Raw genomic sequence first — 23027 nt, forward strand, 5'->3', positions numbered from 1 at the left:
AGACTACATTTTTTTTTTTTTATCCTGAAATGAATACTTCCCATGTCATTTTAGATAAAACAGGTGGGAAGAAGTTCTCCAAAGAATTTGAAGAGGCAAGCTCCAAGCTGGAAGAATTTGTGAATGGATTAGATAAGCAGGTGAAAAATGGACCCTCATTAACAGAAGCACTGGAAAATGCTGGAATTTTCTATGAAGCACAATACAAGGAAGTAAAAGTGGTGGCCAATGTAAGTAATAATTAAAGCTGTCTTATGCTGAATGCTTGTTACTATGTTTCAGAGATTATTAACATGCATTATCTAACTGTTAGGATAAGCATTTTTTATCTCATCGTAGATGAAGAAATTACTTTTGGGATAGATGTTGTAATCCCAGCACTTTGGGAGGCTGAGGCAGGAGGATTGCTTGAGCCCAGGACTTTGAGACCAGCCTGGGCAACATAGTGAAACCCTGTGTCTAGCAAAAAAGTACAGAAATTATCTCGGTGTGATCTCAGGCTGCAGTGAGCTGTGATCATGTCACTGTACCCCAGCCTGGCCAACAAGAGTGAGACCCATCTCAAAAAAAAAAAAAAAAAAAAAAAAAGAAGAAGAAGAAATTACAAGGATTAGTAACGTTGTATAAGGTAATATAGCTAGTGAGTGGTGGTGGTAGAATAAGACACCTGGGTCTTTTTTTTTTATTTTTTTGAAACAGAGTTTCGCTCTTGTTGCCCAGGCTGGAGTGCAGTGGTATGATCTCAGCCCACCTCAACCTCTGCTTCCCAGGTTCAAGCAGTTCTCCTGCCTTAGCCCTGCTGAGTAGCTGGGATTACAGGCATGCACCACCGTGCCCGGCTAATTTTGTATTCTTAGTAGAGATGGGGTTTCTCCATGTTGGTCAGGCTGGCTTCAAACTCCCGACCTCAAGTGATCCTCCTGCCTCAGTCCCACAAAGTGCTGGGATTATAGGCATGAGCCACCGCGCCTGGCCCAATTTTTGTATTTTTAGTAGAGGTGGGGTTTCTGCATATTGGTCAGACTGGTCTTGAACTCCTGCCCACTTCGGCCTCCCAAAGTGCTAGGATTACAGGTGTGAGCCACCGTGCCTGGCATTACTTTTTTTCTTAATCAGAAAACTGGACGGAAACATCCTGTTACCAAATTTCATGTAAATTGACTGAATTAAGGAACTTTTTTTTTTTGAGATGGAGTTTCGCTTTTATTGCCTAGGCCGCAGTGCAATGGTGCGATTTCAGCTCCAACCTCTGCCTCCCGGGTTCAAGTGATTCTCCTGCCTCAGCCTTCCGAATAGCTGGGATTACAGGCATGTGCCACCACGCCTAGTTAATTTCATATTTTTAGTAGAGACAGGGTCTCCTGCTTTAGCCCTGCTGAGCCCAGCCTCCCAAATAGCTGGGATTACAGGCATGCACCACCATGCCCGGCTAATTTTGTATTTTTAGTAGAGATGGGGTTTCTCCATGTTGCTCAGGCTGGTCTCAAACTCCTGACCTCAGGTGATCCGCCCGCCTCAGCTTCCCAAAGTGCTGGGATTACAGGCGTGAGCCACCGCGCCCAGCCAGGGAACTTCTTTTTATTCCCCCAAGAAAGGGAGAGAGAGAATAAGTGGGCATGTGTCTAATGACCTCTGAAAGAAACTGTTTCATAATGAATTTTCTTTTTCAGTTTTAATCACTGTGTATGGTCATGAAAGTATATGGTACTGTAGGTCCCACCAATCCTACTTCCTAGAAGCGATCCCTTTTAACGCATTTTGGTATTTTTTTTCTGGCATTTGCTTCCATACATGTAAATGATTTGCCTATATTGTTCTTTCTTGATTTATCCTATTTTAGAAATAGCTGTTAACTTCCTGATACGACAGATGTGGATTTAGCTTATACTCACCCACCTTTCTCCTTCTCCCAATTTTGTTGTATGACTGTTTTAAATCTGTTATCTATAAATTAAAGGACTGTATTTACTATTTTTTGACCATTAACCCTAGACTCCCTACTTCGTAAAATTTGCTTAGTAGCATCCCTGTTTGCTCCCATTAGTTTTCATCTATCTACCCTTCAATTTTCCATCTTCAAGCAACTATATTTACTTTTTTTTTTGAGATGGAGTCTCGCTCTGTCACCCAGGCTGGAGTGCAGTGGCACTCTCTTGGCCTCACTGCAACCTCCACCTCCTGGGTTCAAGTGATTCTCCTGCCTCAGCCTCCCGAGTAGCTGGAATTACAGGCGCATGCCATCATGCCTGGCTAATTTTTGGTTTTTTAGTAGAGACAGGGTTTCACCGTGTTTGACAGGCTCGTCTCAAACTCCTGGCCTGAAATGATCCACCTGCCTCGGCCTCTCAAAGGGACAGGACCATAGGCATCAGCCACCGTGCCCAGCCAACTATATTTACTTCTCTATTGTCAAAGTTGGTAATATTTACATTCTATTCTGTAATCATACTTAATTCTTCTTTGCTACTCTAAAGATTCGAAAACGATTTTTTTAAAAGCTTACATTATAACCCTGTAAACATTGTTCATTGCAAGGTTTTGTGGTAACTATAGTCGTACTAGAAGTTTTGGTTTTTTCCTAGAATTTTGTTTTCTCTTTGTTTGCCCTTGCATAGCCTTTCTAAATTCTCTGTCACACCAACTATTCTGAATTCCCTTTTCCCCTGGGACCTCCCTACCTGAATTTTCATTCCCTGTCCCCAGTTTAGGTTATTCTCTAAGTCTCAGGCTGAAATAGCTCTTAACTGTTGTCCTGAGTTGAGTCCTCTATTTTCCAGATTCCATGTCTTTTTTTCTTAGTTTCTCTCATTGTACTGGAGCATTCTCAACTAATTTCCCAAAAAAAGTGTTTGTGAGAGAGAAATTTTGTCTGTCCTTATGTTTAGAAACGTCTTAGGCTGGGCACAGTGGCTCATGCTTGTAATTCCAACACTTTGGGAGGCTGAGGTAGGAAGATCACTTGAGGCCAGGAGTTCAAGATTAGTCTGGGCAACATAGTGAGACCCTTCTGTACATTAAAAGAAGAGAGAAAAGGAAAAATAAATTAAAATGTCTTAGATCATTTATTTTCTACCCCCACGCAACCCTGAATTGACTAATGGATAAGCAGGTTGATTTTCAGCTTTTAGGACAGGTATACATTTAATACAGTAAATTTCCTTCTAAGTTGCATCTCATAGTTTTTATATTTAAGTATATCTTTTGCAAACAGCATATAATTGGATCTTGTTTTAGTTTTATTTATTTATTTTTTTATCTAGTCTGAAAATCTTTGACTTTGCGGTGTTTAGTCTGCTTATTGATATGCTTGGGTTTAAGTCTGCCATCTTTCTATTTGTCCTGTGTGTCCTTTTCTTTGTTACTCCTCTTCTGCTTTTTTTTATTAATCAAATAATTTTTAGATTCTGTTTTATCTCCAGTTTTTGCTTGCATGTACTCTCTCTTCCTCTCTTCCTTTCTCCTTCCCTTTTCCTCCCTCCTTTCCTCTCCCTCCCTCCTTCTTTCTCCCTCCTTCCATCTCCCAGATTTCACCTTTTTATAAGGATACCAGTCAGATTAGATTAGGGCCCATCCTGATAACCTCACTTAACTTGATTACCTCTGTAGAAATCCTGTCTTCAAATAATTCTGGGGTTCTAGGGGTGAGGACTTCAACATATGAGTCAGGGAGTGCAGAGAGAGATAATTCACCCATAACATGGCTTCATGTTTTTTATAAATTTTCAAAAATTCTCAGCTGTTGATCTCAATTATTGTTTCTGTTTCATCTCCCTCCTCTCCTCTTGGAACTCAGATTAGTATGTATATTAGATCTCATTGTTGTGTTCCAAATGCCTTTTTTTTAGTCCTTTCTGAATTTTCCATCTTTTATTTCTCTCTCTGCTTCCTTCTAGATATTCTACTAACTAGTCTTGTAATTCATTAATATTTTATTCTGTTAGGCTGGGCACAGTGGCTCACGCCTGTAATCCCACCACTTTGGGAGGCCGAGGCGGGCGGATCACGAGGTCAGGAGATTGAGACCATCCTGGCTAACACGGTGAAACCCTGTCTCTACTAAAAAATACAAAAAAATTAGCCGGGCATGGTGGCGGGGTCCTGTGGTCCCAGCTACTCGGGAGGCTGAGGCAGGAGAATGGCGTGAACCCAGGAGGCGGAGCTTGCAGTGAGCCGAGATTGCACCACTGCACTCCAGCCTGGGAGACAGAGTGAGAGTCCGTCTCGAAAAAAAAAAAAAAATATATATATATATATATATATATATAGTTTCTGTTGAATCTTATCTATGGTTAAACCCATCTATTCTTAGTTGGTTTACTTTTGGTTCTAGAATTGCCACTTCAATTTAGAGACGAGTCTCACTGTGTCACCCAGGCTAGAGTGCAGTGGCGCGATCTCAGCTCACTGCAACCCCCGCCTCCTGGGTTCAAGCGATTCTCCTGCCTCAGCCTCCCGAGTAGGTGGAACTACAGGCGCCCACCACCACGACGGCCAATTTTTGTATTTTTAATAGAGACGGGATTTCGCCGTATTGGCCAGACTGATCTCAAACTCCTGACCTCAGGTAATCCACCTGCCTCAGCCTCTTAAAGTGCTGGGATTACAGGCATGAGCCACTGTGCCCCTCCAGTTGTAGTTATATAATCAGGAAATTAATTGATACTTTGACACACTTATAATCTAATCCTCAGAATCTATTCAGATTGGCCAGTTTTTATAGGAAAAATGCTGTCCAGAATCACAAGTTGCATTTGGTTGTCATCTCTTTATTTTCCTTTGATCTGAAACAGTTTCTTAGCTTTCTCCTTGATTTTCATGACCTAAATGTGTTTGAAGATTACAAGTCAAATATTTTGTATAATGTTTCCCAGTTTGAGTTTATTTGATATTTCTTTGTGATCAGATTGAGATTATGCATCTTTAGAAGGAATATCACTAAAGTGATTCTGTGTTCTTCATGTTTCGTCTCGTCAGATGGCATACAAGTTTGGTTTATCTCACTACCGGGAATGTTCCCCTTGATATTCTGATTAATGTGGCATCTTCCAGGTTTGTCCATTATAAAGTTTTCCCTTGGTAATTGTTATGGGTTAAATTATGCATCCCAAAAAGATGTGTTGAAGCCCTAACCTCCAGTACATGTGCATGTGACCTTATTTGGAGATAGGGTCTTTGCTGATATAATCAAGTTAAAATGAGTTCACTGGGGTGGGCCTTAATCATCCAATATAACTGGTGTCTATATAAGAAGAGGGAAACTGGCTGGGTACAGTGGCTCACACCTGTAATCCCAGCACTTTGGGAGGCCGAGGCAGACAGATCCCTTGAGGTCAGGAGTTCAAGATGAACCTGGCCAATATGGTAAAACCCTGTCTATACTAAAAATAGTAAAAATTAGCCAGGCATGGTGGTGGGCACCTGTAATCCCAGCTACTTGGGAGTCTGAGGCAGGAGAATCGCCTGAACCCAGGATCACACCATTGCACTCCAACCTGGGCAAGACAGCAAGACTGTCTCCAAAAAAAAAAAAAAAGAGAGAAACTGGAAAACTGGAGAGAAGCACAGGGAGAACGTCATGTGACAACATAGGCAGATATTGGAGCGATGCAGCTACAAGCCAAGAACATCAAGGATTGATGGGCACCACCAGAAACCAGGAAATGGCAGGGAAGAATTCTGCCCAGTGTCAGAGCGCGCAGCCTGCTGACATCTTAATTTTGAACCACTAGCCTTCAGAGACAATAAATTTCTATTGTTTTAAGCCACTCATTTTGTAGTACTTAATTAACCACTGCCCTAAGAAAGTAATATACCAATTAATGAGTGTTTGTGAGGAAGTATTTTGAAACTATGTAAATATCTTGTTCCTTTCCAGACTTTCGATGTATTCATTTATTTATATGAATGGACTTGAATCCTATTTACTCACTGTTTTAATTCATTACTACTAATATTTACGTTGATGCTCAGATTGACAAAGATTTGGTCAATGTGAGCTCCTTTCTGTGTTCTTTTGACATACCCTTTTTTTTTTTTTTTTTTTTTTTTTTTTGGTAAGACGAACTTTCGCTCTTGTTCCTCAGTCTAGGCTCACTGCAACCTCTGCCTCCCAGGTTTAAGCAATTCTCCTACTTTCAGCCTCCCAAGTAGCTGGGATTACAGGCATTCGCCACCATGCCTGGCTAATTTTGTATTTTTAACAGTGATGGGGTTTCACCATGTTGTCCAGGCTGGTCTTAAACTCCTGACCTCAGGTGATCCACCTGCCTCTACCTCCCAAAGTGCTGAGATTACAGGCATGAGCCACTGTCCCCGCTTTTTTACACTTCTAATTGCTTTTCTAACAGTGTAAAGCCTCGCTCCCTGTCTTCAATATATTTACTTTTTTTTTTTTTTCTTCGAGATGGAGCCTCGTGCTGTCACCCTGGCTGGAGTGCGGTGGCACAATCTTGGCTCACTGCAACCTCCGCCTCCCAGGTTCAAGCGATTCTCCTGCCTCAGCCTCCTGAGTAGCTGGGACTACAGGCGCATGCCACCATGCCCAGCTAATTTTTGTATTTTTAGTAGAGTCGAGGTTTCACCATATTGGTCGGGCTGGTCTTGAACTCCTGACCTCATGATCTGCCTGCCTTGGCCTCCAAAGTGCTGGGATTACAGGTGTGAGCCACCGCACCTGGCCTCAATATTTTTACTTAATCAGTTGTGGCCAGTCTCCCAGCACTTCTCTCTCTAGCCACCTTTATGGATTTTCTTTTTATCCTGCTTATACTCCAACATCCTTTGCAATTCCTCCCTCCCACGCAGACATTTTTCTCATTTTTGGGTCCATTCTCTCTAAGCCACTGAGTTTTTTCCCTCAGCTCCAGCTAATGGGTTTAGGACTGAATTGTTCACAAAGGAAGGGAAAGAAATTTTTCACTATTTTCATGAGCATATTAATCATAGCTGTTTGGGTTTTGTCATATAGTTGCAATATTGGCTTCACCTGTTATGGGTATGTTCGTGGTGTTTGGTGTTTTTGTTTTGTTTAGTGCCCAGAGATAGTTGCTAATGTAGTGTCTGCATTTTCTTTTTAGCTATTTAGACCTATCTCTTAGCATGTCTGCTAATTTTTTATTGAATGCTGAACATTAAAAGATTATGGAGTCTCTGGATGATTTTTCTCCCTCCAGAGACAGTTCACCCTTCTTTTCCTAGGCAGATGTTGGGGCTGATCATATTAATTAAATCTGAAACCTAACTGACTTGAGGCTGAATTGCAGTTTGAGCAAGCCCTGCTTCTGGAATGTAGATTTTTCCCACAGAGAGCCTGGAATGACCACTAAGCCCCCTTCTCCATGGCATGATTTAAACTCTCTAGTCCTTGTTTCCTCATCACCATGAGACCACTGCTCTTTCGAAGGTTTTCTGCTTGGCTTCTTCCCTCTCAAGCAGCTCAGAATTCAGCAAATATCTTGAAGGAAAAATTGTTGAGCCAGTTCTCTCTTTCATCGTTCATCAGAATCTTGGCCTTTCAGGTCTCTAATTTTTGCCTGTTAAGATCAGCAAGACTGTTAAAAACTCTGCTTTTTTCTCTTTGTTTAATAGTGGCCCTCTCTTGTCCTTTTTGCCTTAATTCTCAGCTTCTTGCCTAGCTCCCCAGAATCAGCAGAACCCTAAGAGAAAATAGTGTCAGCATAGGTCTCCATGCTTTCCCTCTGATAGTATTTGCCACTTAGTTTTTGGTAGCCTTAGCACTCTCCAGTACATTCAAACAAGTGTGTCTGTGTATCTGGCTTTTCTACTTGTTCTTCATGAGAGCATTAGTCTACTATAAGCTACTCAGTTATATCAAAACCAAAAAGCTAGATTCTAATGTGTTCGTATCTTTTCAAAAATAATGCTTCTTGGCTGGGCACAGTGGCTCACAGATGTAATCCCAGCACTTTGGGAGGCTGGGGCAGGCAGATCACCTGAGGTTAGGAGTTCGAGATCAACCTAGCCAACATGGTGAAATCTTGTCTTTACAAAAAATACAAAAATTAGCCAGGAGTCGTGGTGTGTGCCTGTAGTCCCAGCTACTTGGAGGACTGAGGTAGGAGGATCACTTGAACCCGGGAGGCGGAGGTTGTAGTGAGCTATGATCATGCCACTACACTCCAGCCTGTGTGATAGAGCGAGACCTTGTCTGAAGTAAAATAAAATAAAATAAAGGTTCTTGAATTTATAAAACAAAATGATAACAATCTAATGGTCATCGACTCTCAAAAAATGAAAAATTCAAAAGATAACTTTAAAACATTAGCAATTAAGACCATCAGGACATCTATAGGAATTAAGTCAAGTGGTCAGTATTAACATCAACAGTGGAAAGTCATTGATTGTATGTGCCCTTGATATGGTGTGATCACAGTAGCAATTTACCTCTGTGGCCTTCTGCCGAAAAACTTATTACCCCAGTCTAGCCATGAGAAAAGTATCAGTCAAATCTCATTTGACAATCTACAAAATACCTGACCAGTACTGTTGAAAACTGTCAAGATCATCAAAACCAATGAAAGTCCAGGCCGGGCACGGTGGCTCATACCTGTAATCCCAGCACTTTGGGAAGCCAAGGCGGGCAGATCACGTGGTCAGCAGTTCAATACCAGCCTGGCCAACGTGGTGAAACCCCATCTCTACTAAAAATACAAAAATTAGCCAGGCGTGGGGGCGCACGCCTGTAATCCCAGCTACTCAGGAGGCTGAGGCAGGGGAATCGCTTGAACCCGGGAGGCAGAGGTTGCAGTGAGTCAAGACCGCGCCACTGCGCTCCAGCCTGGGTGACAGAGCGAGACTCTATCTCAAAAAAAAAAAAGAAAATCCAGCAGAGTGTCACAAACAAGAGGAGTCTAAGGATAAAGGAGACGTGACTACTAAATGTTCTGTGGTATCTTAGATGGGATCCTAGGTTAGAAAAGGACATTAGGTAAAAAAAAAAACCTGAGGAAATCTAAAGTATGGACTTCTCATAATTATCAATATTGGTTCATTAATGTGACAAATGTATCATACTAATATTAGATGTTAATAATAGGGAAAATTGGATATAGGGTATATGGGAACTATCTTTGCAATGATTTTCTAACACCTAAAACTTCTTTTACAATAAACTGTACTTTTGTTTTGAGATAGGGTCTCACTTTGTCACCCAAGCTGGAGTGCAGTGGTGTGATCACTGCTCACTGCAGCCCTGACCTCCTGGGCTCAAGCAGTCCTCCCACCTCAGCCGCCTGAGTAGCTGGCACTACAGGCAGCTGGGACTACAGGCGCATGCTACCATGCACAGCCAATTTTTTTTATTTTTTTGTAGAGACAGGATCTCACTATGTTGCCCAGGCTGGTCTTGAAATCCTGGCTTCAAGTGATCCTCCTTGCCTCAGCCTCCCAAAGTGCTGAGATTACAGACATGAACCACCAGACCCAGCCCCTGTTTTTTAAAACAATAGCCTTTGACCTCCCAGGCTTTGTTTTATTTTTGGATTTTATTATTATTATTATTATTATTATTTTGTCTGTCTCATTTCTTGCTGTATCTCCAGTACCTAGAAGATACATTTAGGTTTTCTTTTTTTTTTTTTGAGGCGGAGTCTCGCTCTGTCGCCCAGGCTGGAGTGCAGTGGCGCGATCTCGGCTCACTGCAAGCTCCGCCTCCCGGGTTCCCGCCATTCTCCTGCCTCAGCCTCCCGAGTAGCTGGGACTACAGGCGCCGCCACCACGCCCGGCTAATTTTTTTGTATTTTTAGTGGAGACGGGGTTTCATTGTGTTAGCCAGGATGGTCTCGATCTCCTGACCTCGTGATCCGCCCGTCTCGGCCTCCCAAAGTGCTGGGATTACAGGCTTGAGCCACCGCGCCCGGCCTAGGTTTTCAATAAATATTGGTTGGTTGGATAAACAGGAGCAAGGGAATAGAAAATACAGATAACTGCTAGGTTTCTAACTCAGGCAACTGTGTGGACGGTAATATTCACTTAGGGAGTATAAAAAGCAGAAACTAGAAACTCCTGCATGCTTGACAGATGATATATTATCTTGTTTTGTGCCAGCAATGTACGTGGTTAATAATAATCAGAAAATCTAATCAGAGTCAAAATGGGTGGCCAGAGATGGTGGTGTATGCCTGCAATCCTAGCATTTTGGGAGGCTGAGGTGGGAGGATCACTTGAGCCCTGGAGTTCAAGACTAGCCTGGATAACATAGCAGGACCTCATCTCTCATTTAAGAAAATAAAATTTTATTAAAAAAAAAAGGGGGGGGGGCGGCCGAGCACGGTGGCTTAAGCCTATAATCCCAGCACTTTGGGAGGCTGAGGCATGTGGATCACTTGAGGCCAGGAGTTCGAGACCAGCCTGGCCAACATGGTGAAACCCCATCTCTACTAAAAATACAAAAATTAGCCAGGCATGGTGATGTGTTCCTGTGGATCCAGCTACTTGGAAGGATTACTTCAGCCCAGGGGGCGGAGGTTGCAGTGAACCGAGATCATGCCACTATACTCTAGCCTGGGTGACAAAGTGAGACTAACTTTTTGGTCTTTTTCCAAGGAGTAAACTCCTTTTTTCTCTTTTAGGCATATAAAACCTTTGCTAACCGAGTAAACAATTTAAAGAAGAAGTTGGATCAATTGAAGTCAACCCTTCCAGATCCTGAAGAATCACCAGTTCCTTCCCCAAGCATGGATGCTCCCTCCCCGACTGGTTCTGAGTCTCCTTTTCAGGGAATGGGAGGTGAGGAATCCCGGTCACCAACCATGGAGAGTGAGAAATCTGCCACACCTGAACCCGTGACAGATAATCGTGATGTGGAAGACATGGAACTCTCAGATGTGGAAGATGATACGTCAAAAATCATTGGTATGTCCTTATGTGATTAATAGACAACTTATTCCTTATCTGTTTTGCCTTCCCAGCAATGAATACGTCACAGGCAGGTATTAAAAGATACTTCATTTCTTAAAAGATAGACCACCAAGGTAGCATTATAATCTCTAGAGCAGTTGTTGAGGATTTGATATGCCAAATGTGTTAAGAATCATTGCTCGTTATCTGCATTGTTAAAATGGTAGCTACTAGGCCATGGGCGGTGGCTCATGCCTGTAATCCCAGCACTTTGGGAGGCCAAGGCAGGCGGATCACCTGAGGTCAGGAGTTCAAGACCACCCTAGCCAACATGGTGTAACCCTGTCTCTCCTAAAAATACAAAAATTATCCGGGTGTGGTGGCAGGTACCTGTAATTCCAGCTACAAGGGAAGCTGAGGCAAGAGAATCGCTTGAACCTGAGAGGCAGAGGTTGCAGTGAGCTGAAATCATGCCATTGCACTCCAGGCAGGTGACAGAGCGAGACTCCGTCTTGGGGAGATGGTGTGGGGAAAGTAGCTACTAGCTACCTGTGGCTAAGCATTTGAAATGAAGATTGTCCAACTTGAGATGTGCTGTAAATATAAAATACATATTGAGGCCGGGTATAATGGCTCATGCCTGTAATCTCAGCACTTTGTGAGAGTGAGGCGGGCAGATTGCTCGAGTCCAGGAGTTTGAGACCAGCCTGGGCAACATAGTGAAACCCCGTCTCTACAAAAAATATAAAAATTAGTCAAGCGTGGTGGCATGTGTCTGTAGTCCCAGCTGCTGGAAAGGTTGAGGCAGGAGAATCACTTGAGCCTGGGAGGCAGAGGTTGCAGTGAGCCAAGATCATGTCACTGCACTCAGCCCGGATGACAGAGAGAGACCCTGTCTCCAAAAAAAAAAACAAAACACCAGACACATTGGAGTCCAGAAACTAGGCCGAGCACGGTGGCAAAAACTTAATACTCTCCCAAAGAGTTAAAATATCTCTTTTTTTTTTTTCTTTTTTTTTTTTTTTTTTGAGACGGAGTTTCGCTCTTGTTGCCCAGGCTGGAGTGCAGTGGTGCGATCTCCGGCTCACTGCAACCTCCGCCTCCTGGGTTCAAGCAATTCTCCTGCCTCAGCCTCCCGAGCACCTGGGATTACAGGCATGCGCCACCACACCGGGCTAATTTTGTATTTTTAGTAGAGACGGGGTTTCTCCATGTTGGTCAGGGTGGTCTTGAACTCCCAACCTCAGGTGATCCGCCTGCCTCAGCCTCCCAAAGTGCTGGGATTACAAGCGTGAGCCATCGTGCCTGGCTTAAAATATCTCATTAATAATTTTTATATTTATAACACTGAAATGAAAATATTTGGGATATATTAGGATGGATAAAATAGATTTTTTAATTGCATGTTTCTTTTTATTTGTTTGTTTTTAAGAGAGAGAGAGTCAGCCGGGCGCGGTGGCTCACGCCTGTAATCCCAGCACTTTGGGAGGCCGAGGCAGGCGGATCACAAGGTCAGGAGATCGAGACCACGGTGAAACCCCGTCTCTACTAAAAATACAAAAAATGAGCCGGGCGCGGTGGTTGGCGCCTGTAGTCCCAGCTACTCGGGAGGCTGAGGCAGGAGAATGGCGTGAACCCAGGAGGCGGAGCTTTCAGTGAGCCAGGATCACGCCACTGCACTCCAGCTTGGGCGACAGAGCGAGACTCCATCTCAAAAAAAAAAAAAAAAAAAAAAAAAAAAGAGAGAGTCTCCCTCTGTTACCCAGGCTAGAGTGCAGTTGCACAGTCTCAGTTCACTGCAATCTCCATCTCCCGGGTTCAAACGATTCTCCTGCCACAGCCTCCCGAGTAGCTAGGACTGATTTTAGGTGCATACCACCACACCTGGCTATTTTTTGTATGTTTAGTAGAGACGGATTTTCTCCATGTTGGGCAGGCTGGTCTCAAACTCCTGACCTCAAGTGATCCGCCCGCCTCAGCTTCTCAAAGTGCTGGGAGGTGGACTTGAGCCACCATGCCTGGCCCTGGTTCTTTTTTTTTAAATTTGGGTGCTGGAAAATTTAAACTTACATATGTGGCATATGTGACTTAAATTGTATTCATGTTAAATAGCACTGTTTTGGGATGAGGGGTCGCTTATACTGGAATTCCTTATTCTCTGTCACTTTTGACCATCAAGAATTCCAAAGTCAGTTTGTTAATCACACTTTCAGAAACAACCTGAATTGGTGAATTGTTTCTCTTTTTTTTTTTTTTTTTTTTTTTTTTTGAGACGGAGTCTTGCTTTGTCACCCAGGCTAGAGTGCAGTGGCCGGATCTCAGCTCACTGCACGCTCCGCCTCCCAGGTTCACGCCATTCTCCTGGCTCAGCCTCCCGCGTAGCTGGGACTACAGGCGCCTGCCACCTCGCCCGGCTAGTTTTTTGTATGTTTTAGTAGAGACGGCGTTTCACCATGTTAGCCAGGATGGTCTCGATCTCCTGACCTCGTGATCCGCCCGTCTCGGCCTCCCAAAGTGCTGGGATTACAGGCTTGAGCCACCGCGCCCGGCCTGAATTGTTTCTCTTATATCCCCAGCCTTTATAAATCTTACTAGATAATTTGACTCCTGTTGAATTTAATGCATTATTGATATAGCCTTTAAAACATTAAAAAGAATTATTCAAGGTGATCAAGAGTTAAAATGTTGTAGTTTCAAATTAGTTAGTGCCTGATTGCACCCCCCAATAGGGCAATTTCAGGAGCCAGAGGAAAAGACAATGAACACTATAGAGGTTCTGTTTCTAAGAACAGAAGTTCTTGGAAGGTTCTCAGGTTAATGGAAAAGAAAAAAACAGGACAATTTATGACAAATGTCATTTCCAAAAGACAGAACACAAATATGTACCAAATAATAACATGCTTCTTCAGTTGTACAAATTTAATACACAAATACTAAGAAAATGCAAAGGAATCATTGAAAAGTAAGATACAAGATAAATCCTGGAAATTGCTTTTTTTGTTGTCTTTTGTTTTCTTTTTTGAGACGGGAGTCTCACTTTGTTGCCCAGGCTAGAGTGCAGTGGTGCAATCTCGGCTCGTTGCAACCTCTGCCTCCTGGGTTCAAGCGATTCTTGTGTTGCAGCCTCTGTAGTAGCTGGGATTATAGATGCCTGCCACCACAACCAGCTAATTTTTTGTATTTTCTATGGAGGCAGGGTTTCACCATGTTGACCAGGCTGGTCTCGAAATTCTGACCTCGTGTGAGCCATTGTCCCCAGCTGGAAATTGCTTTTAAGCAGATATTAAAGGTGGGAATTATCATAAATTACAAAGAGTATGACTTTTTCAGAAAAGCATGAAGTGAGTCGTTGTTTTCTCTAAAGTAGTGCCTTTTCCCCCAAATCCAGAAATATTAGGACATGTTATTTCATATAGGAAGCAAAGTCTGGAAAGTAATAGGATGTAATATATCTTTTCTTTGTTGAAACAGTTGAGGACAGGAAGGAAAAACCTGCAGAGAAGTCAGCTGTATCCACTTCTGTACCTACAAAGCCAACAGAAAATATCTCAAAGGCCTCTTCATGTACCCCAGTGCCTGTGACCGTGACGGCAACTCCACCTCTTCCAAAGCCTGTGAATACTTCTCTTTCCCCTTCCCCAGCATTGGCTTTGCCAAACCTGGCTAATGTGGATCTGGCAAAGATCAGTTCCATCCTTAGCAGTTTGACGTCAGTCATGAAAAATACTGGTAAGTAAGCCCAGTAAAGAGGATAAAAAATTAGTTTCCATCTTTTTAAATTGAATCATAATCTGTTTTGGGGAGGGGTGGTTGTTGTTGTTGCTGCTGTTGTTGTTTAGACAGAGTCTCGCTCTGTCTCCCAGGCAGGAGGACAGTGGTGCAATCTTGGCTCACTGCAACCTCTGCCTCCTGGGTTTAAGTGATTCTCCTACCTCAGCCTCCCAGGTAGCTGGGATTACAGGCACCTGCCACCACACCCGGCTAATTTTTGTATTTTCAATAGAGACAGGGTTTCACCAAGTTGGCCAGGCTGGTCTCGAACTCCTGACCTCAGGTGATACACCCACCCTCGGCCTCCCAAAGTGCTGGGATTACAGGCATGAGTCACAGTGCCCGGTCTGTCATTTATTTTTTTTTAATTAATTATTTTTTTTTTCTTTTTTTTTTTTGAGATAAGAGTTTCAGTCGTGTTACCCAGGCTGGAGTGCAATGGTGCAAACTCGGCTCACTGCAGCCTCCATCTCCCAGGTTCAAGCAGTTCTGCCTCAGCCTCCCAAATAGCTAGGACAACAGGCATGTGCCACCATGCCCGGCTAATTTTGTATTTTTGGTAGAAATGGGATTTCACCATGTTAGCTAGACTGGTCTCGAACTCCTGACCTCAGGTGATCCACCCATCTTGGCCTCTCAAAGTGCTGGGATTAGAGGCGTGAGCTAGCGCACCCAGCTAAATTAGTTGTTAAATTAAAAAATAAAACAATCCAATAATGGGTCATTATAGAAAAATTAGAAAATAAGCAAAGAGAATGAAGTAAATATCTAGGCCAGGTGTGGTGGCTCATGCCTGTAATCCCAGCACTTTGGGACGCTGAGATGGTAGATTATCTAAGGCCAGGAGCTCGAGACCAGCCTTGGCAATATAGTGAGACCCTATCTCTAAATAAAAAAATGAAAAATGAAAAAAAAATTTAATAAGTATCTATAATCCCGTTACCCCAAAGGAACCACTTGTGTTTACCCTTAAGAGTATATGTGTATATGAATATTTTGGAGAATTAAGTATTTGTAACAATTTTTTAAAAAGTAATTTAAGTATGTTGCATATACTGTTTCAAAACTAGCTATTTAAAAGTTAATTACATATCTTGACTGTTTTTATGAATCATTAAATATTTATCTACATCATTTTTAATAGCTGCATAGCATTTGGTAACTTATCTAATCCTTTATTATTAGGCACTTAGTATGTTTCCAGTTTTTTACTGTTACGAAGAATACTGTAGGGCCAGGTGTGGTGGCTCACGCCTGCAATCCCACCACTTTGGGAGGTGGAGGCGGGTGGATCACTTGAGGCCAGGAGTTCAAGACCAAACTGGACAACATGGCGAAACCCCATCTCTACTAAAAAAAACAAAAATTAGACCAGGCGTGGTGGTTCACGCCTGTAATCCCAGCACTTTGGGAGGCCAAGGCAGGCGGATCACCTGAAGTCAGGAGTTCGAGACCAGCCTGGCCAACTTGGTGAAACCCTGTCTACTAAAAATACAAAATTTAGCCAGGCATGGTGGCATGCGCTTGTAGTCCCAGCTACCTGGGAGGCTGAGCCTGGACAATCACTTGAACCTGGGAGGTGGAGGTTGCAGTGAGCCAAGATCACACCACTGCACTTCAGCCTGGGTGACTGAGCAAGACCGTGTCTCAAAAAAAAGAAAAAATTAGCCAGCTGTGGTGGCACATACCTGTAATCCCAGCTACTCAGAAGGCTGAGGCATGAGTATCATTTGAACCCAGAAGGCAGAGGTTGCAGTGAGCCAGGATCGAGCCACTGCACTCCAGCCTGGGCGACAGAGCAAGACTCTGTCTCAAAAAAAAAAAAAAAAATACTGTAAATGATAAAATTTTTATGAATAACCCTTTGAAAGAGCTAAGTATATAAAACTTTTTAATGTAATTTTATTAATTAATTATTTTTATTTATTTATTTTTTATTTTTTTTATTTTTTGAGAAAGAGTCTCGCTCTGTGCCCCAGACTGCTGGAGTTCAGTGGCATGATCTCAGCTCACTGCAAGCTCCGCCTCCTGGGTGCACGCCCTTCTCCTGCCTCAGCCTCCAGAGTAGCTGGGACTACAGGTGCCCACCACCACGCCCAGCTAATTTTTTTGTATTTTTAGTAGAGACGAGGTTTCACTGTGTTAGCCAGGATGGTCTTGATTTCCTGACCTCATGATCCACCTGCCTCAGCCTCCCACAGTGCTGGGATTACAGGCGTGAGCCACCATGCCCAGCCGTTTATTTATTTATTTTGTTTCACTCCATCACCCAGGCTGGAGTGCAGTGGTGCAATCATGGCTCACTGTAACCTCAAACTTACGGGTTCAAGTGATCCTCTCACCTGAGCCTTTGAGTAGCTGAGACCACAGGTGTACGCCACCACATCTGGCTAAGTTTTGTGGGTTTTTTTATAGAGACAGCATCTTACTACGTTATCCAGGCTTATCTTGAACTCTTGGGCTCAAGCGTTCCTCCCATCTTGGCCTCCTAAAATGTTGGGATTACAATCTTGAGCCACTGCACCCAGCCTGAAATTTTTTAAATAAATTTTGCCAGGCATGGTGGGATACCGTGTAGTCCCAGCTACTCGGGAGGCAAAGGCAGGAGGATCATTTGAAGCCAGGAATTCCAGGCTGTGTAGTTCACTGTAACCACGCCTGTGAATAGCCACTGCACTCCAGCCTGAGCAACACAGTGAAACCATGTCTCAAAAACTAAATAAAAATAAATAAAGTCTTTTAATGTATTATGACTAAATTGATATCCAAAAAAGTGCTATTTTATATGACTAATATATGAAAGTTTCTGTAATTCCTTACCTTCTCCAGTTACTTGCCTTGTGGAGTCTACAAATCCAACCTTAAAAAGTTGTTTAATTTCCATTTCTTCTATGAAAGATGTTAAAAATTTTTTTCCTTTGCTTATCACTTATGTTTCTTTGTGAAATATCTGTTCATATTTTTTATCTTTTTTTAAATATCAAATGTTTTTCTCTTTATATATTTTAGTTCCAGTTAAAGATCAACCCAGTGTTTTAAAATGTAAAAATATAAAGGAAATTTCTTAAATAATCTCATTTTAAAAGCTGTTTCAAAAGCACATAACTACCAGGCGCAGTGACTCACGCCTGTAATCCCAGCACTTTGGGAGGCCGAGGTGGGCGGATCACGAGGTCAGGAGATCGAGACCACCCTGGCTAACACAGTGAAACCCCATCTCTACTAAAAATACAAAAAACTAGCCGGGCGTGGTGGCGGGCGCCTGTAGTCCCAACTGCTCGGGAGGCTGAGGCAGGAGAATGGCGTGAACCCAGGAGGTGGAGCTTGCAGTGAGCCAAGATTACGCCACTGCACTCCAGTCTGGGTGACAGAGCCGGACTCTGTCCCCCCCGCAAAAAAAAAAAAAAAAAAAAAAAAAAAGCACATGATTTACCAGTCACATAAAATTATGCAGTGACTGAGTTATACAACTGTAGTGGCTCTCAGCGTCCAGTCAGCCAGCAGTATTTATTGAGCACCTACAGTGCTCTAAGCTGTAGGTGCCATTTGGTGGAGAAAAAAGAAATATTGTCCAGGTGTGGCGGCACATGCCTGTAATTGCCAGCACTTTGGAAAGCCTGCTTCAGCCTTCCGAGTAGCTGGGATTATAGGCGCCTGCCACCACACCGGCTAATTTTTTATTTTTAGTAGAGATGAGGTTTCCCCATGTTGGTCAGTCTGGTCTCGAACTCCTGACCTCAGGTGATCCGACTGCCTTGGCTTTCCAAAGTGCTGAGATTACAAGTGTGAGCCACCTCGCCTGGCCGATACTTGTTTGTTTTAATGGTGTTCCAAGTAAAAGGAGATAATCTTAATCTTTTCAGATTTTTTTTTTTTTTTTTTGTACATGTCATGTTATGATGGACCATTTGTGGATCAACCACAGAAGAATTCCTGTTAATTATATCAAACTCATTGAAGTGAGTGGAAATTATCGGGAATTGAAGTCATTTTGAATTGCATTTTCTTGAGTTCATCTTTCTGCCACCAGGGGTCAGTCCTGCATCAAGACCTTCTCCAGGAACTCCCACCAGCCCCAGCAATCTCACCAGTGGCCTGAAAACACCTGCACCTGCCACGACAACATCTCACAACTCTCTGGCAAATATCCTCTCCAAGGTGGAGATCACCCCAGAGAGCATTCTGTCTGCACTTTCCAAAACCCAGACACAGTCAGCCCCTGCACTGCAAGGTAACTGACATGTGCCAGAGGGACTCGAATTGTGAATGTTTGTCTCTGGCTTAAATTAATCCTGGATTCCATTTCTGAGGAATCCAGAGCCATAAAATGTATAACACAGTTAATTCATTATTATTTTTATTTATTTATTTATTTATTTATTTATTTTTTATTTTTGAGATGGAGTCTCACTCTGTTACCCAGCTGGTGTGCAGTGGAGCGATCTCAGCTCACTGCAACCTTCACCTCCTGGTTCAAGTGATTCTCCTGCCTCAGCCTCCCTAGCAGCTGGGATTACAGGCCTGCACCACCATGCCTGGCTAATTTTTATATTTTTAGTAGAGATGGGGTTTCTCCATGTTGGCCAGGCTGGTCTCCAACTCCTGACCTCAAGTGATCTACCCACCCCAGCATCCCAAAGTGCTGGGATTATAGGCGTGAGCCACCCTGCCTGGTGGTCATTCTTTTTTTGTTTTGTTTTTTGTTTTTTGTGTTTTTTTTGAGACGAAATTTCACTCTTGTCGCCTATGCTGGAAAGCAATGACCCACTCTCGGCTCACTGCAACCTCAGCCTCCCAAGTAGCTAGGATTACAGGCACCCGCCACCACATCTAGCTAATTTTTGTATTTTTAGTAGAGACGGGCTTTCACTATGTTGGGCCAGGCTGGCCTCAAACTCCTGACCTCAGGCAGTCCGCCCACCTCAGCCTCCCAAAGTGCTAGGATTACAGGCGTGAGCCACTGCGCCCATCCTATTATTTTTATATTTATCATCTATGAGCTAACATCTGAAGAATTATAAAATGTCAAAGCTGAAAGAGACAAAGTATTATCTAGTCTAATCCCTTACTTTTCAGGTAAAGAAACTAGGCTCAGTAAGGTGGTAAGACCTGCTTATGGTCACATACCTTTCTATTCAATATGAACCAAGACTGAAAGCCAGATTTCTTGACTGGAGTTCAGTATTATTTCACCTACACCATGACACCCTAGGGGCTGCATTAGTCCCAGCTTTTAATACAGGTTTATATATGTTGAGTTTTATTAATTTTAATGTTAACCAAAGCTAAAGACAATAGGAAAGGTCCATCTATTATCAAAAAATTTGGCCAGGCACGGTCGTTCACACCTGTAATCACAACACTTTGGGAGGCTCCTCGCCTAAGGTCAGCAGTTCAAGACCAGCCTGGCCAACATGGTGAAATGCCATCTCTACTGAAAATATGAAAATTAGCCGGGTGTGGTGACGCACACGTGTAGTGTGCTGAGATTACAGTGAGCCGGGATTACAACACTGCACTCCAGCATGGGCGACAGAGAAAGACTCAGTCTCCCAAAAAAAAAAAAATTTTTTTATGACGCTTCGGGAACATAGTGAAACCCCGTCTCTACAACAGAATTAAACATTAGCGCCAGGTGCAGTGGCTCATGTCTGTAATCCCAGCACTTTGGGAGGCCGAGGTGGGCAGATGACGAGGTCAGGAGATCAAGACCATCCTGGCTAACACAGTGAAACCCTGACTCTACTAAAAATACAAAAAATTAGACGGGTGTAGTTGCGGACACCTGTAGTCCCAGCTACTTGGGAGGCTGAGGCAGGAGAATAGTGTAAACCCGGGAGGTGGAGGTTGCAGTGAGCAGAGATCATGCCACTGCACTCCAGCCTGGGCGAAAGAACAACTCTGTCTCAAAAAAAATAATAATAATAAGCTGGGCATAGTGGTGCATGCCTGTAGTTCCAGCTACTCAGGGGGCTAGGGCAGGAGGATCACTAGAGTCTTAGATGTAGTATTTTTGTTTTCAACTACCTATAATCTCTCTCATTTGACCCTTTCTGTTCAACTGTACTAATTATGTTTTGTGCATGACACTGCCTGTTTCTAAACTTTTTTCATAAATCTTTCCTACTGTCTACTCTCTTACACTCCAGATACCAATGAAACCCTTTTTAAGTACCATAATATAATTACAAAATGAATTACAAATACCAGGACAGCATATTCAGTGTAGTGATTTACTCCGTATCAGTAGTCTCAACCAAAGGCCTCCAGGGAGGACACTTGGCAATATCTGGAGACCTTTTTAGTTGTCTCAACTGGGGTAATGGTAGGGCTGCTACTTAGGAGGATGCCTTTAGGAGGATGCTCCTAAATATCCTACAATGTGTGAGACAGCCCCCAACAATAAAGAATTATCTAGCCCAAAGTGTCTAGTGCTGAGGTTGAGAAACCCTGCTCTCTATGAAAGGAATGGTGTAAAACAGTTTCCTAAACTGTTATGTAAGTGGATCATTCAAGCATATTATAGTGAGCTTTGTCTTGAGATACAGAAGAATTTTGTTACACAGAACTAAGTATTATTAATAATCCACAGCCCCTATCTATTGGCATCAGCAATAAAGAATTGATGATGACTGCAGCACATGTTGTACTACTAATATCAGGGACAATTTGAGAGTTTGACATGTTCATGCTTTCTCCCTTTTTATTTATTTATTTGTTTGTTTGTTTGTTTTTGAGACAGGGGCTTGCCCTCTTGCCCAGGCTGGAGTGCAGTGGTGTGATCTCGGCTCACTGCAACCTTCCAAAGTGCTGGGATTACAGGTGTGAACCACCGCGCCTGGCCTATGTGGATTTTCTGATGAGACAAAATTTGAACAGAACTCGGTTCCTTATGGAATATGGAATTCTCTTTGACTTTTAAAAGGATTGTATCTAGCAACTTAAATAGATGTATTTCCTCAAAGACTGTTAACGAAATCCCAGAACTTTGTTCTGATTGTGTCATCCACAGCCCTAGATATTGACGGATTTACAACACAAAAGAGAGAGACTTCAGGCCCAGTGTGGTGGGTCATGCCTGTAATTCCAGCACTTTGGGAGGGGTGGATCACCTGAGGTCAGGAGTTCAAGACCAGCCTGGCCAACTGGGTAAACCTGTCTTTCAAAAAAAAACAAAATACAAAAAATTAGCTGGGCGTGGTGGCTTGCGCCTGTAACCCCAATTACTTGGGAGGCTGAGGCAGGAGAATCGCTTGAACCCAGAAGGCAGAGGTTGCAGTGAGCCAGCCTGGGCAACAAGAGCAAAACTCCATTTCAAAAAAAAAGAGAGACTTCAGTGGGCAAAGGAGCAGAGTATGACTTGTTATGATTAAAGAGAAAACTTTTGGCTGGGCACAGTGGCTCATGCCTGTAATCCTAACACTTTGGGAGGCCACGATGGGAGAATCACTTGAGGCCATGAGTTTGAGACCAGCCTGGTCAATATAGCAAAATCCCCATCTCTTATAAGACTTTTTAAAAATAATTAAAAAAAAAAAAAAAGATTGGAGAATTGGAGAAAAGTAATATTTAGTGGTGAGAGACAATTTTATCTATTACCAGAAATTTGAGTAGTATATCTATCTGAAAAAGATGTTCTTTTGAAGAAGTTATCCCAAAATATCTGAAAAATATGCTGAAATATCTTCTAAAAATCATATTACATTATCATATATCACATTCTAGTGTTTGAGGACTTCTGGGTTTTGTGAGAACAATGATTACTAAGAATTAAATCAGGCTGGGCATGGTGGCTCATGCCTGTAATCTTAGCACTTTGGGAGGCTGAAGTGGGACAATCACTTGAGCGCAAGATTTTGAGACCAGCCTGGGCAACATAGTGAGACCTTATCTCCACCAATAATAAAAAAGTTAGCTAGGCATAGTGACACACACCTGTGGTCCCAGCTACTTGGGAGGCTAAGACAGGAAAATCTTTTGAGCCCAAGAGGTTGAGGTTACAGTGAGCTATGATCGCACCACTCTACTCCAGCCTGGGTGACAGAGCAAGAGCCTGTCTCCTAAAAAAAGAAAAAAGAAAAAAAAAAGGAAACTATTAGGAGGGATTAATTATGTGGCTAGGGAACTCTTTGGAATGAAACATGGATTTTTTTTTTTTTCTTCAGGAGGATCATAACTAAACATTATTTCAGTTTTTTGGATATTGTTGAATATTAGATAACAATAAAGACCATACAACATTATTTAGAAATGGCTTTAAAATGTTACAAGGATGGAGGGGACTTGAAATTCTTTAGACCTTAACTCTGTTAGAATATGGGTTAAAATTGAAATTTTGAGGAAACATTAATTGAAGTATCACATGAAGTATTTTCTTTAATCATATAATTACTAAGGAA

General features: G+C 42.7%; 2 protein-coding genes across 11 annotated transcripts in view; both read left to right on the plus strand.

The window, feature by feature from the left end:
• RPRD2 (regulation of nuclear pre-mRNA domain containing 2) overlaps positions 1–23027 on the plus strand; it is a 117664-nt gene that overhangs the window by 87004 nt on the left and 7633 nt on the right. For 6 of the 10 annotated variants that reach the window (XM_050749351.1, XM_050749341.1, XM_050749371.1 and 3 more), the window contains 4 exons: positions 55–230; positions 10590–10872; positions 14329–14586; positions 18659–18859. In XM_050749351.1, the coding sequence (XP_050605308.1) occupies positions 55–230; positions 10590–10872; positions 14329–14586; positions 18659–18859 (918 nt within the window). The remainder of the gene's footprint in view (positions 1–54; positions 231–10589; positions 10873–14328; positions 14587–18658; positions 18860–23027) is intronic. The other 4 variants (XM_050749355.1, XM_050749362.1, XM_050749415.1 and 1 more) reach the window with 1 other exon arrangement.
• The window catches only part of TARS2 (threonyl-tRNA synthetase 2, mitochondrial), a 50299-nt gene continuing 37741 nt past the window's right edge, over positions 10470–23027 (plus strand). Inside the window, exon 1 of the mRNA XM_050749983.1 lies at positions 10470–10479. The gene's annotated coding sequence lies outside the window, so the exon portion shown is untranslated. The remainder of the gene's footprint in view (positions 10480–23027) is intronic.

This window comes from Macaca thibetana, chromosome 1 (genome assembly GCF_024542745.1).
Source record: "Macaca thibetana thibetana isolate TM-01 chromosome 1, ASM2454274v1, whole genome shotgun sequence".
In the NCBI taxonomy this organism is placed as follows: Eukaryota; Metazoa; Chordata; class Mammalia; order Primates; family Cercopithecidae; genus Macaca; species Macaca thibetana.